At 39.2% G+C, this 15,014-nt stretch overlaps 1 protein-coding gene across 1 annotated transcript; it reads right to left on the reverse strand.

The window, feature by feature from the left end:
* Positions 1–352: 352 nt before the first annotated feature.
* On the reverse strand, positions 353–1,407 carry LOC138353626 (uncharacterized). The gene is made up of 4 exons (XM_069306817.1): positions 1,302–1,407; positions 982–1,074; positions 673–790; positions 353–560 (listed from the first exon to the last, which is right to left on the reverse strand). Exons 2-4 carry the CDS (start codon positions 1,072–1,074, stop codon positions 424–426), a joined length of 348 nt encoding a protein of 115 aa, XP_069162918.1. The 5' UTR covers positions 1,302–1,407; the 3' UTR covers positions 353–423.
* Between the last annotated feature and the right edge of the window lie 13,607 nt (positions 1,408–15,014).

A 15,014-nucleotide genomic window follows, 5' to 3' on the forward strand; every position in this document is an offset into this window, starting at 1 on the left:
GGAAGCGTATTAGCATTGTATAGAAAATATTTACAAAATAGTTTTAAATACAAAATAGTTCTGTCCAGTTCTGTCTTGTTCTGTTAAAAAGAAAACCATCATTCAAAAAGAAATAAAATGTTTTCAATTAAATTAAATTACCTGATTCCTGTATCATATTATTTTGATGTTCATCTAGAGTCAGCTTACACTCGGCAGTCTTTCGGGGCATGGAAACAGTTACTTTTCTTGGTGGTGAATCTTCACTGTCTGAAACAAAAACGTTTAATGCATTCAGAAAAGCTATTAACATATATCTATATATATATTTTAATATATTACCTAGCAAAGTATATTACCTAGTAAATAAGATTATTTGTTCCATTAAGCCAATCATGTTTCATTTTTTTAACAATTATTTTGAATAACTCTAAACATTCATTCCTACATACCTCCATCCACATCATTTGGTATTCTTCTGTATTTTGCTGCCCTATGGTGATAACTTGTGTCTGTGTCACTTTCCATATTTGACGTTTCTTCTGCCTTTTTAAGGTGTTTTAGGGCAAGTTCCCAAGTACCTATAATAAAAATTAGAGTATATATAATTCATTATTACGAAACTTTGTATAACATCAAAACATTGAGAAATTTTTGATTTAACCATATGAATCAATGCTTGTATTTAATTACTATCAATGGAATAAATCTTGCTGATGTTGAAACGTCTCCATTTTGATGGGTCTGGTATTTCTCCTCTTTTGGCTTTCGATGATTGGTTTTCACGTGGCCAATAGCCCACGTTTGATCCCTGGAAAGGGGACATATATTTGTAAATATATGTATATGTAAATGTATGTCTCATAAATCGAGGCCCCACTGTATTTCATATATTATAACATATATATCTCTAAATCTATCAACATATATCATATACACATATTTTAAATACTAATGTTTTAATTTTGCAAATAAACAATATATATATATATATTGACTTACATCAGATGCACTAAACATCCATTTGATATGGATGATTGACAATTCTCCTTCTTCATCTTCCACAACGATGTATTTATTTTCAGATTCAGCCATCTACAAATTTAAACTGATTAGGGACATTTTCTGCAGCACATTATCAGTGTCTAAGAAAATAAGCAGTCACTAATTTTATATAGTAGTACTAAACAACAATGTTAACCTTAATTCTAATATGTTATGATGGTGAACAATACTTTTTACTAAAGTTAAAAGTTTGCAATGTAAGCAAAGAGTATTCCTACAGCTTGCACAAGAATCAAAAACAATCACAAGAAACTTACTAGTCATAAATCATGTAGTATTGACAAGAAGATATAAGTACTTTCTGTTTTCTTGATTAACATTCCTCTGGTTGATGTGTTAATCCTATACACTTTTTTTAAAAAGTCCTTACGTGGAAATATGAATCACAAGGACTAGTAAATATTGGGCTTTGAAAAGGATATACCCTAACAATGAAGTAATTTTCTTCACTTCTTCGGCTGTGTACAGTCCTTAACACTTCACAGCAATTATATCCAGGTAACGAATATACATTGTTAGGAAATTTATGAGAAATTTTATTATCTGGAGATGTTTTATAAATCATGGTATTTTCAGCCTCCTTTATTCTTTTTGTAATTTGGACAATTGGATTTTTACTTGATCTGACCATCTTTTTCAGCTGATGCAAATAATTTTCAAATGGAAAAGCTGAACAACTGTCAAGAGTACCATGTTCCTCAGCATCTGCTGTTAGGTGAATCAAAACTGTGAACATTGTAGACTAGAAAATCTTTCCCATACAGATCACCACACCTTGATACAAAATTCAGCAAAAGGTCATGAGCATATTTGCCGTATTTTAAGGACATACATGTGGGCGAAACAAGAAAACTTATACCAACACTGAGAGTAAGGAAAATGATCATACATCTCTTGGGGTAGAATACCTTTCAATACAAGCTTTCCTGTGTAGAGAAGAAACTGTCTGTATTCAGTTGCCTTCCATCTGTCAATTTCTTCCAAACCTCGTGGTTTACGTGCAAAAATATTGGGCACAAAATCTTTTATGCCTCACCAATCTAGCACTAATTTCAGAAATCTGGCGGCTACATAATTTAAATGTGTTTTTTTCCGTACTCCAGGTGACAAGAAGTCGCTTCATAACACCAAGGCACACCTGGTGCATATAGTCAATGGGAAACGCTGCAATTAAGTCTATGTTCAAGTCACAGAATGGTGATTTACCATGATGATGTTGCGAGTTAGATTGATTACGGAAAGCGTGTGTCCTGTTCTAATGGTTAAATTTGTTACTTCTGGATATGTCATTTTCCCCATCCAAGTACCTTTCTGTTCACATTTGTCACAGCCATAATAACCTGAAAACAGTTTTATGGGACTTCACCATAGCCTTAGCAGGTGCATCACAAATTACACATTGTAATTTTATGTTGATAGTTCTGTTACCATACTGAATCCCATGCAACAAAAGGTCATCCATATCAAGATATAAAATCATATAAGAAATTTAAATCACTTGGCTTAGAACGTCCATACATGAGGACAACTGGAAAGACTTTCAAAGGTGTAATATTCATTACTGCACAGAGAACTGGCCACAAAGCATCATTTTTGCTTCTAAATATAGGAAGGCCATCAATGTTACATGACAATAATAATTGTCTCAGTCCTTTTATAGTTGCTTTTGGATATCTACTTATGTTTTTTAACAGTTCCTCTTTTAACCCAAAGTAGACATATTTCATTCCAGATTTTTGCTGAGTTTCTATGTACCTTTCAGAAACTGATTAGTGTCCGAGCTGTTTTTGGTAAGTAGTCAATTCCCCATCTGCCTCAAAATTTTAATAATTCATCAAACAGCATTGTGTGTAACACCATTCTTGTTTACCCACTGAATTAATAAATTCTGTGGGTAAAACAACGTGAATGATGATTATCATGGTCATCATTCTCCCTCCTCACTTTGAGAATTAGATAATACATCATGAATATCAGTAAGATTCATGTGTAAATCACAATTTCAGAGCCTAATCCATACTCTTGATTTGACTCGGCTTCAAAAGAACTAATGTCATTGTCTGACGACTCAATCTCTGAACTTGATGCTGCCTCAGTAAGATTAATGGGTTCACTAGTGTGTACAGCTGTATTTGGATGCATTTTTGTGTATACGTTTTAGCCTTCTTGATACTTGCATCCATCTGTTGTTGTATTGGAGTCGCTTTTTTTCGCTTATACTCGTACATTCTGTTAAAGAGTGTCCAAATTTCTACATTTAGACTACCATATTACCTATATTATTGTTAATAATGTATTGACAGATGCAATATGTATTAAAATTCTAAAAATAAGTCATTCATTATATACAATGTGTGATAATTAAAGCTGGTGCATATAACATCCTTGTCAGGCACATGCAAAAGTGAACACTTCCAGAATTGGAGACATGCAGAAATGTAACATATGGAAATAGAGGCATGCCAAAACAAAGACATGCATAAATTCAAATTCTTATCGAAATAATTTCTAGTGATTATTATATAAATTATTCCATCAGTACTAGATCAAATATTCAATACCATCCTCCCATTGGAAAGAGTAATCATGTCCTGTTGGACATTAATTATATGTTGAGATATAATCTAAAAGAAAATAGGGACATTGAAATTGTTGTTAAACTTCATTTCAATAAAGGACACTATAGGGAACCTAGAACCCTGTATTACAAGTGTAAGTGATAATTTTGGAAAATTTAATTAAAGCTAATTGTGTAGGACACCTGGAGATATGGTGCCCATATCTAAAGAATCACATCAACTGGTAAAGGTATAGACTTGCCAATAAGTGGCTCCCAGGTTAGAGGCATAAAATGCCAAAAACTAGATGGTAGAATAAAAAGAAGATATTGTAAAAGGTAACCAAACAAAGATGCCACAGAAATATTAGAAAATTAACTTTCGCAAGCAGCGTGGTAGACATGGTTGGAACAAATTAAAATCTTTAAATCTCTGATTTAAACAGAGCCGGCTAATGACTGTTAGTTATGGAGCTAGGTTAGACTATAGGCTAGGCTAGGTTAGAGCCAGTGTTCAGTCAAATAACTGAATTTATCAAATCTTATCCCTGTATAATATACAAGCTGATGTGAGATCCCTGTCTACAGGTGGACTGGAACTATTATCCAGTAGGCAGTCTACTGTATTTTATCAAACCCTTATTAGTATAATAGATCTCGTAATAATTTTGCAAAATAATGGCATTTACTATTTTTAAAAGATTATTAGAAAATTTACAGATATGGTGCATTCGGAAGACAAACCCAATTTTTCACTTTTGACAATTGAGCACCTGCTACATCCAGATTCTAGGGAGGAAAGGAAGGACGATCTTACTGGATCCCATAGCCTCTCCGAGGCACAAACTAGGCTTTTACACAACCCCCCCCCCCCCTGCACCCGAGCTTTTTAAAATAGTAAAATGCCACTATTTTTGCAAAATTATTACGAGATCTATTATTCTAATAAGAGTTTGATAAAATATAAACCCTGGGGCCATAGAACGGCTATTTAATCCCCTTGAACGGACCTGTGCATGGGCCACTGAGGCATCGAAAAAAAACATAGACCGGCTTGGGAAAAAAAGCAAAATAGCCGGTCTATGGCCCGGCTGATGGCTGTGCATGGATGGCTAATGGCTGTTAGTTATGGAGCTAGGTTAGACTATGTATGTTTAAATCTCTGATTTAAACAGAGCTGGCTAATGGCTGTTAGTTATGGAGCTAGGTTTAGACTATAGGCTAGGCTAGGTTAGAGCCAGTGTTCAGTCAAATAACTGAATTTATCAAATCTTATCCTTGTATAATATACAAGCTGATGTGAGATCCCTGTCTACAGGTGGACTGGAACTATTATCCAGTAGGCAGTCCTACTGTATTTTATCAAACCCTTATTAGTATAATAGATCTCGTAATAATTTTGCAAAAATAATGGCATTTACTATTTTTAAAAAATTTATTAAAAAATTTACAGATATGGTGCATTCGGAAGACAAACCCAATTTTTCACTTTTGACAATTGAGCACCTGCTACATCCAGATTCTAGGGAGGAAAGGAAGGACGATCTTACTGGATCCCATAGCCTCTCCGAGGCACAAACCAGGGTTTTACACAACCCCCCCCCCCCCTGCACCCGAGCTTTTTAAAATAGTAAATGCCACTATTTTTGCAAAATTATTACGAGATCTATTATTCTAATAAGAGTTTGATAAAATACAAACCCTGGGGCCATAGAACGGCTATTTAATCCCCTTGAACGGACCTGTGCATGGGCCACTGAGGCATCGAAAAAAAACATAGACCGGCTTGGGAAAAAAGCAAAATAGCCGGTCTATGGCCCGGCTGATGGCTGTGCATGGATGGCTAATGGCTAATGGCTGTTAGTTATGGAGCTAGGTTAGACTATGTATGTTTAAATCTCTGATTTAAACAGAGCCGGCTAATGGCTGTTAGTTATGGAGCTAGGTTAGACTATAGGCTAGGCTAGGTTAGAGCCAGTGTTCAGTCAAATAACTGAAATTTATCAAATCTTATCCTTGTATAATATACAAGCTGATGTGAGATCCCTGTCTACAGGTGGACTGGAACTATTATCCAGTAGGCAGTCTACTGTATTTTATCAACCCTTATTAGTATAATAGATCTCGTAATAATTTTGCAAAAATAATGGCATTTACTATTTTAAAAGATTATTAGAAAATTTACAGATATGGTGCATTCGGAAGGACAAACCCAATTTTTCACTTTTGACAATTGAGCACCTGCTACATCCAGATTCTAGGGAGGAAAGGAAGGACGATCTTACTGGATCCCATAGCCGCTTCCGAGGCACAAACTAGGCTTTTACACAACCCCCCCCCCCCCCTGCACCCGAGCTTTTTAAAATAGTAAATGCCACTATTTTTGCAAAATTATTACGAGATCTATTATTCTAATAAGAGTTTGATAAATAATAAACCCTGGGGCCATAGAACGGCTATTTAATCCCCTTGAACGGACCTGTGCATGGGCCACTGAGGCATCGAAAAAAAAACATAGACCGGCTTGGGAAAAAAAGCAAAATAGCCGGTCTATGGCCCGGCTGATGGCTGTGCATGGATGGCTTAATGGCTGTTAGTTATGGAGCTAGGTTAGACTATGTATGTTTAAATCTCTGATTTAAACAGAGCTGGCTAATGCTGTTAGTTATGGAGCTAGGTTAGACTATAGGCTAGGCTAGGTTAGAGCCAGTGTTCAGTCAAATAACTGAATTTATCAAATCTTATCCTTGTATAATATACAAGCTGATGTGAGATCCCTGTCTACAGGTGGACTGGAACTATTATCCAGTAGGCAGTCTACTGTATTTTATCAAACCTTATTAGTATAATAGATCTCGTAATAATTTTGCAAAAATAATGGCATTTACTATTTTTAAAAGATTATTAAAAAATTTACAGATATGGTGCATTCGGAAGACAAACCCAATTTTCACTTTTGACAATTGAGCACCTGCTACATCCAGATTCTAGGGAGGAAAGGAAGGACGATCTTACTGGATCCCATAGCCTCTCCGAGGCAACAAACCAGGGTTTTTACACAACCCCCCCCCCCTGCACCCGAGCTTTTTAAATAGTAAATGCCACTATTTTTGCAAAATTATTACGAGATCTATTATTCTAATAAAGAGTTTGATAAAATACAAACCCTGGGCCATAGAACGGCTATTTAATCCCCTTGAACGGACCTGTGCATGGGCCACTGAGGCATCGAAAAAAAACATAGACCGGCTTGGGAAAAATAGCAAAATAGCCGGTCTATGGCCCGGCTGATGGCTGTGCATGGATGGCTAATGGCTAATGCTGTTAGTTATGGAGCTAGGTTAGAACTATGTATGTTTAAATCTCTGATTTAAACAGAGCCGGCTAATGGCTGTTAGTTATGGAGCTAGGTTAGACTATAGGCTAGGCTAGGTTAGAGCCAGTGTTCAGTCAAATAACTGAATTTATCAAATCTTATCCTTGTATAATATACAAGCTGATGTGAGATCCCTGTCTACAGGTGGACTGGAACTTCTATCAACTAATCCATACATCAAACCTGTCCCTTACAGCCCACAATCTATCATTAGGAAAACCATGTGAGAAATCTTTAAGGAATTCTGATAAAGAAAGAGATCTAGGGGTGGTTCTAAATAGAAAACTATCACCTGAGGACCACATAAAGAACATTGTGTGAGGAGCCTATGCCATGCATTTAAACTTCAACAGCATGTTGTGGGGTGCCGATATTGTGTGCCATCACATGTAAACCAACCAAGCCCACAAATACGTCAACATGGACCAGCATTACACAGTCTAACATACTCTGTCAGATGTAACAACTAAATTTGTGAATTCAAGACCTAATCTATTGCATAACACAGTGTTAGTACGAGAAAAACATTACTTACATTCGAAGCCGTGTTTTAAAATGGCGCGGACCTTGGTCTACTGACGCTCCACACTGTGTGTTCGTTTGCGTATGATGAACGTGTGACAATTTACTACAACAATTATTTAATTATTCTTATTCTTTATTTTACTATTTTTTAGGGTACATGAAATTTCCAACTTATTTGCACACAATAATATAATTGCATTGTCATAACCTTATATATTACGGAAAAATACGATGACATGAACGAAGTCAAAGTGAAGTTGAAGTCAAAGTCATTCGCCGAACGTATTAGTCATTTTTTTTTCTCCCAAACGATAGGGGATAACAAATCCACAGAGCATATAAGTGTAGAGTAAAGTCAATTTTATTCAGGAAAGTACATACATAGTTGATTTACAAACATAATGTTGGATTTATAGATAGAGCTAGTGCATACAATACCTAAAGCCACTATAGTAGGCATATAGCATTTCAGGCAACCGGGCAGTATATATGGACCCCTTACTCAAATCTCTGAATATGTTTAGATATTAAGTCCCTGCACATACTCTCATATGTATTTTATATATATAAAACGCTGCACTTGTAATGTCAATCCTGACCCTAAAAGCTTCCTAGAAGGTTGTAACAGATCCCATGAGCACCACACCAGAAACAAATACCTGTAGGTGTGTACTGGTGCCTTATAGTGTGTTCTAGTGCCTTATGGTGCGTACTGGTGCCGTATGGAGTGTACTGGTGCCTTATGGTGTGTACTGGTGCATTATTGTGTGTACTGGTGCCTTATTGTGTACTGGTGCCTTATGGTGTGTACTGGTGCATTATGGTGTGTACTGGTGCATTATGGTGTGTACTGGTGGCATTATGGTGTGTACTGGTGCCTTATGGTGTGTGTTCTGGTGCCTTATGGTGTGTACTGGTGCCATATGATGTGTACTGGTGCATTATGGTGTGTACTGGTGCCTTATGGTGTGTACTGGTGCCTTATGGCGTGTACTGGTGCCTTATGGTGTGTACTGGTGCATTATGGTGTGTACTGGTGCATTATGGTGTGTACTGGTGCATTATGGTGTGTACTGGTGCCTTATGGTGTGTGTTCTGGTGCCTTATGGTGTGTACTGGTGCCATATGATGTGTACTGGTGCATTATGGTGTGTACTGGTGCCTTATGGTGTGTACTGGTGCATTATGGCGTGTACTGGTGCCTTATAGTGTGTACTGGTGCATTATGGTGTGAACTGGTGCCTTATGGTGTGTACTTATACCTTATTGTGTATACTGGTGCCCTTATGGTGTGTACTGGTTCCTTATGGTGTGTACTGGGGCTTTATTGTGTGTACTGGTGCTTTATGGTGTGTACTGGTGCCTTATGGTGTGTTCTGGTGCCGTATGGTGCGTACTGGTGCCTTATGGTGTGTACTGGTGTCCTTATGGTGTGTACTGGTGCCTTATGGTGTATACTGGTGCCTTATAGTGTGTACTGGTGCTTTATGGTGTGTACTGGTGCCTTATGGTGTGTACTGGTGCCTTATGGTGTGTAATGGTGCCTTATGGTGTGTACTGGTGCCTTATGGTATATACTGGTTCCTTATAGTGTGTACTGGTTCCTTATGGTGTGTACTGGTGCCTTATGGTGTGTACTGGTGCCGTATGGTGTGTACTGGTGCCTTATGGTGTGTACTGGTGCCTTATGGTGGGTACTGTGCCTTATGGTGTGTACTGGTGCCTTATGGTGTGTTCTGGTGCCTTATGGTGTGTGTTCTGGTGCCTTATGGCGTGTACTGGTGCCTTATAGTGTGTACTGGTACCTTATTGTGTGTACTGGTGCATTATGGTGTGTATAATGCTCACTTTAGTGCGCGCGGCACTAGCTGGAAAAACAAGCGGGTTGTGCTCAAGCGTAAACACAAAAAAGTTTATAATCTTTTCACGCTCCTAACCTCAATTCTCGAGCTACGTTTTTCATTTTGGTATCAATGCGTTGGCAATAAAATTCTCTACAAGATCACATGCATAAAATGTCACCGAAGCATTTGGTATCCCACCACGAAGTAAATAAACACGAAGATGACTCGCCGTGACACCCAAACAGGAAGTAAATGTTCATACTCTTTCGTTTGTTGCCAGCCTCACACTCATCCTACAGCGCTCATTTTGATATCACTGAACTCACAATAAAATTCCCCACCCAGACATATGCCTATCAATGTCTAATTATGGTATCGGGTGACCCGCACGAGTGTGGGAACTGGGCGAAGCATTAGCCGTGATTTCAGCAGGGACGACACTGGTGTGATGCAGGGCTTTGAATGTTTATACTTATTTCACTGTTCTGACATTATTTCTGGAGCTACGTATTTCATTTTTATAGCAATGTGTTCGCAATAGAAAGTTCTATAAGAACATGGGTAGAGTTGGCCAACACAGCGTCAAATAAATTTGCGGCGAATAAAATCTTACGCGTGTTTGTACCCGTGAGCGTCAAAAGTTTTTACTTTGCTCATGTTTTTCAAGTTTATACTTGTTTCACACCGGTTTTTTTGTATAGTGTTCGGAATAAAATTCCCTACACAGACATATGCATATCAAATACAATTCCTTGGAATTCACAGCTGTAGAGATGACGGAAAACACACAACCGGAACCCGCTCTTGACACTCCAACTCACACCCGCAACACCCACAAAAAAAGTTTCTCTTGTTTCATGTATACTTACTTTAGTTTTCGTGCTACAGTTCTCATTTAGGTATCAAAATATTCCTAAGAAAATAGACTACAATACTGAAACAATCTAAGACAATTATGTGTACTTACCAAAGCAAAGACGATTGTAGTAAAATAAGTTGAGCATTTTATCTCCACTCCACCTCCTTCAGGTACTGATTCCTGAAGTTGCTCAACAGATGTTCCTAGGTGGAGTGAAGCTGATGTAGGTGGTTATTTCTTGTCCACCCAATACACCTTTTCCTGTGATAAGTGGTGTAACAAGGTATGACGCAAAGTGGAACATCGCATGTCTTGCACGCTATACCAGTTTCCTTCCTGATACCCGACTTTGAACACACTTCACACCTGCGACGTTTGGGGATTTTTACCAGCTCATGTTTCAATTTATAGTTCAGGCGAGTCTTTGCTATAACAACACGTCGCTGTTGTCTCTGGGTTGGCAATAAACTACTGTCTGAATCGTCGCTCTCACTATTGTTTTCAAACACTAATGTGGAATATGAATTATCTTCATCAGATTCAGCTTCAGCACTAGGTGTAGACGTGAAGAGAGGGCGCCTCACACCCGACGGGCCAGGTGTTGACGGGTCAGCAGCAGGATACACAGGACCAGTGTCATGATTTATGTCTGGAGTATGAACTAGATGTGGAGATGGTGTAGTTGTTGCAGGCCACTCTGCCTTGTCAAATTTCAATAAAGACCAAATAGCAACTTCATGGAACTAGAGCAGAGTTAGTTTCCTTCGATCATCTGTGTTAGCCTTGTACAATGGCATGTACAATGCATTGAGTAAAGACCAAATAGCAACTTCATGGAACTAGAGCAGAGTTAGTTTCCTTCGATCATCTGTGTTGGCCTTGTACATTGCAACCACAAGTTGACATTGAATGTGAATTAACAATGAGACAAGTAAGATTTATACTAATACATTTATACTAACTCTGTTGAGCGTTGACCATTTATACATCAAATCTGTTGATGTGAGCACTTTAGTTTAGTCTGCCGTTTAAAAGAAAAAAAGAGCATATCAATGGTATATCACAGAAAAACGAATTTATCATAAACTCATGTATTTGTCTTATCATATTGAACTGCATTCATATTTTTAATATATAACAATATGAATATACAAATTTCTGTAAATTCCCTACCTTGTTGGAATCTGTGGAAATGAATGAGCAAATGTGCTGGCTGAAGGTGCTGAAGGAAACCACATTGGTTTCATTTTGGATACAAATGTCCATGGAGATTCAAAATGGAAACTAATTATATAGTTGAACCTGCAGAGACGAGTTTAAGAATCTGTGTTGAGAGTGATGGACACAGCCTTCACAATTATACTTCAGAGAATGTAAACAATCTAAGAGTCATTAGAAATATGTGTAGAATAATAAACCCTACATTGTTTGAGTTAGGGAAAACACCATTTGTGATATATAGATACTATAGCTGTTCCTAAAGATTCACCCTTTTTGCACCAGCAAGATAACATATAAGATTTTAAGAGTTGACGAATGTTAATATTCTTGTTTGATAAACTGTGAACTTGAGACATAGTTAATAAGAACATATTAACACAACAAAAAGTTTTCAGAATCTTTAACACCACTTTCCAGCAACTTATATATTTTATATAAATTATTTTAGAGAATAATACATAAATTATATATTTAAACATGATATAGTGTTTAGTGGAATGTATAAGGAGTCAAATTGTGTTAAAAAGAGCGATTTTTAGAAAATTTGGAAAAATACTTTTTTCTGTTCAAATTATAACTAAATGGATTTTAAAGGTTTCACTCAGCCAATATATATCATTCACAATTTATTAATGAATTTTACAAAAAAAACACCCATAAATTTTATATTTAAACATGTAAAAACTATTTGTTTTACATTTGGAAGAAAATAATTGTAGAAAAACAATTTATAATTAAACCTTTGTGTTTGGATTTTTTGAGTAAAAGTTTCTCAAAGGCTCTCCTGCACCATTCTCAATGCAAATCATTCCCACACCTATGGGAAGAGATAGGCGAACGTTGTGTAGATGATTTGTGTTTGCTGGGGAGGTGCTCCTCGACGTAACAATAATAAGGACTAGGAGCCAAGGGTGTTCCAGGGACACAATATGAGTGGGGTGTCGTGGGGACCCCATCAGGGTACTCGTGGGCAGCGAGGAGGCTATAATCAAGGGGCACGTGGAGGCAGGTTCACTCCTGCTCCACCACGATACACGCCTGCTCAGGGAGCAACAGGAATGTACCACCAGAACCAGGGTACCGGTAGAGGGTATCCCCGGGGAACGGGGTACACTGCAGGTAAACACGAGCCAGAACGACCTAAGCAGACAAAAGTGTGTAAGCTGTGTGGTGACGGTAGTCACTTGGCCTGTCAGTGTAAGCTTTTTGTTCCGCCTAATTACCCAGTGTGTACAGTAAGGGGTGGCAGACAGTGGTTGTGTACCGTCGGGTCGGGTCATCCCATAAAGGTGCATTTACGGTTAAAGGGCACTATCTATACAACCTTGGTGGACACCGGTGCTTCCGTGTCCATCATGAGTCGTAGCGTGCTAGGATCAGACGTCAGGCTGATACCGAACAACAGGAGATTAACGGCGGTGGGGGATAATGCGTTGCGGGTGTTGGGTGAGACAACTGTGGATTTCCAGCTAGAAGATAGATGGTTTAAACATAGTTTTGTAGTAATACAGGATATAGGGCTGAAACATACCAACATTATCCTGGGAATTGATTTCCTCGAAAAATACTCATGTACCATAGCGTTCAGCGCATGGGGGAATAAATTGGTATGTGGGGGTCAAGCGGTAGACGTTAACAAGGTGAGGAGTAGAGAAGGAGTAGCAGTAGTGAGGGGTAACTGTGGTAACTCGGCTGGGGACCAGAATATACAGTGGGCAGTCACGGTACCCAAGGATGTCACCATTCCGGGAGAAGCATCCTTAGTGATTAAAATGGCATGTAAAGCCAAGGGAGTAGATGTTGTGCAAATTGAGCCATTGGATAATCCAGCAGGGTTGGTGATAATGGAGACTATTGAAGACTTAAATGAAGGGGTAATTCGGTTGAGGGTTTTTAATCCCTCTCGGTGGCCAGTCACCCTGAGTAAGCATGCACAGGTAGCATGGGGGCACCCTGTGGAGGAGATTATTGCAGCCATGTCAGTAAGTCAGAGTGAGGGCGATGAGGATAGAATGGATAAATTAATGGGAATAGTGGATAGGATGTCCATGGAAAGGGAGGTTAAGGAAGCCTTAAGGGGCTTAGTCAGGGAGTTCCCGGATGTTTTTGCGTTGAGAGGGGAACCCCCAGGGTGCATTACTCAAGGAGCACATAGGATTGACGTAGAGGGCGCACATCCAGTATATACGAGAGCATATAGCATACCAGTGGCACACCAGAGGGAGGTGAAAGAGGAGATAAGCCAGCTAAGGGAGCATGATATCATTGAACCATCCAGTTCACCGTGGCACAGCCCTCTCGTAGTAGTCAGGAAAAAGAATGGGGGAGTGAGGTTATGCGTAGATTTCCGCAGAATAAACAAGCTGACGAAAGACGAAGCATACCTATTACCTAACATACAGGACACATTGACACACTTGAAGGGTACACAATATTTTACCACATTAGACCTACTCAGTGGGTATCACCAGATACCGCTGGAGGAAGAGTCGAGGGAAATCACAGCGTTTAGTGCGTGCAACGAGCTCTGGCAATATAAACGACTTCCTTTCGGGTTGAAGTCAGCACCTGCTGTGTTCAGTAGGCTAATGATGAGTGTATTATCGGGGTTGATAGGTCCCACAGCGTTGCTGTACCTCGATGACGTAATCGTGCTGGGAAAGTCATTAGAGGAGCACATGCATAATTTGAGGAAACTCTTGCTAAGGCTGAGGTCACACAACCTCAAAGTGAATTTCGAAAAATGCAGTTTTTTTTTTGAGAATCGGTAACATTCCTTGGTCATACAGTGGGCCGGATGGGTATCAGTCCATTGCCAGATAAAACCAGGGATATTCAAGAGTTCCCAGTTCCACAGAACAAGAAAGAGTGCAAATCTTTCCTGGGGTTGGTTAGCTATTATCGGCGATTTATTAAAGATTTTTCAAAAATTGCAAGACCATTACATCAGATCAGTGGACTTGCAGAGTTCGTGTGGGGGAAGGAACAACAGCAGGCGTTCCAGGTACTGAGGGCTGCTGTCAGCTCTAGCAGTATCTTGGCGCACCCAGATTTTAGCAAACCGTTTCTGGTGTATGCGGATGCTTCTGGCGCAGCACTAGGTGGTGTGGTAGCTCAGGTGGATGAGCGAGGACGGGAGCGTCCCATTGCATTTTGTTCACGAGTACTATGTCCTGCAGAGAGGAACTATAGTACGATTGAGAGGGAAGCGCTAGTGATCACATTCATATTACAACGGAACCGGTACATCTTGCTTGGACATGAAATTTGGCTCAGAAGCGATCGCAAACCCCTTAAGTATGTGTTCGAGTCCAAGGAGCCTTGTCAGCGACTGGCACGGTGGGTTACCTCGCTCTCAGAGTTTAACATTACAAACTTTGAACATGTACCAGGGAAAAGCAATGTGGTCACTGACGCGTTGTCAAGGTGTCACAATGTAGCAGTGGTGAGTGAAAGGGGGGAGGAAGATGTGTCGTGGAATGTGAGGGAGTTGATACGGAGTCAGGAAGGTCACCCCCTGTGGGGGTAGGTAAGGAAGTTTTTGAGGGGTCAGCGTGCGGAGTTGAGGAAGTCACTTCCAGCCCCAGT

The sequence above is a fragment of the Procambarus clarkii genome, chromosome 59 (genome assembly GCF_040958095.1).
Source record: "Procambarus clarkii isolate CNS0578487 chromosome 59, FALCON_Pclarkii_2.0, whole genome shotgun sequence".
Classification (NCBI taxonomy): domain Eukaryota; kingdom Metazoa; phylum Arthropoda; class Malacostraca; order Decapoda; family Cambaridae; genus Procambarus; species Procambarus clarkii.

Bases quoted from the DNA above. Each gene is read 5' to 3' on its own strand.
- LOC138353626 (XM_069306817.1), bottom strand. From the start codon at position 1,074: ATGGCTGAATCTGAAAATAAATACATCGTTGTGGAAGATGAAGAAGGA. The intron at 791-981 runs GTAAGTCAATAT...TCCCCTTTCCAG, and splicing joins GGATGTTTAGTGCATCTGAT to GGATCAAACGTGGGCTATTG. The intron at 561-672 runs GTAATTAAATAC...TTTTTATTATAG, and splicing joins CAAGATTTATTCCATTGATA to GTACTTGGGAACTTGCCCTA.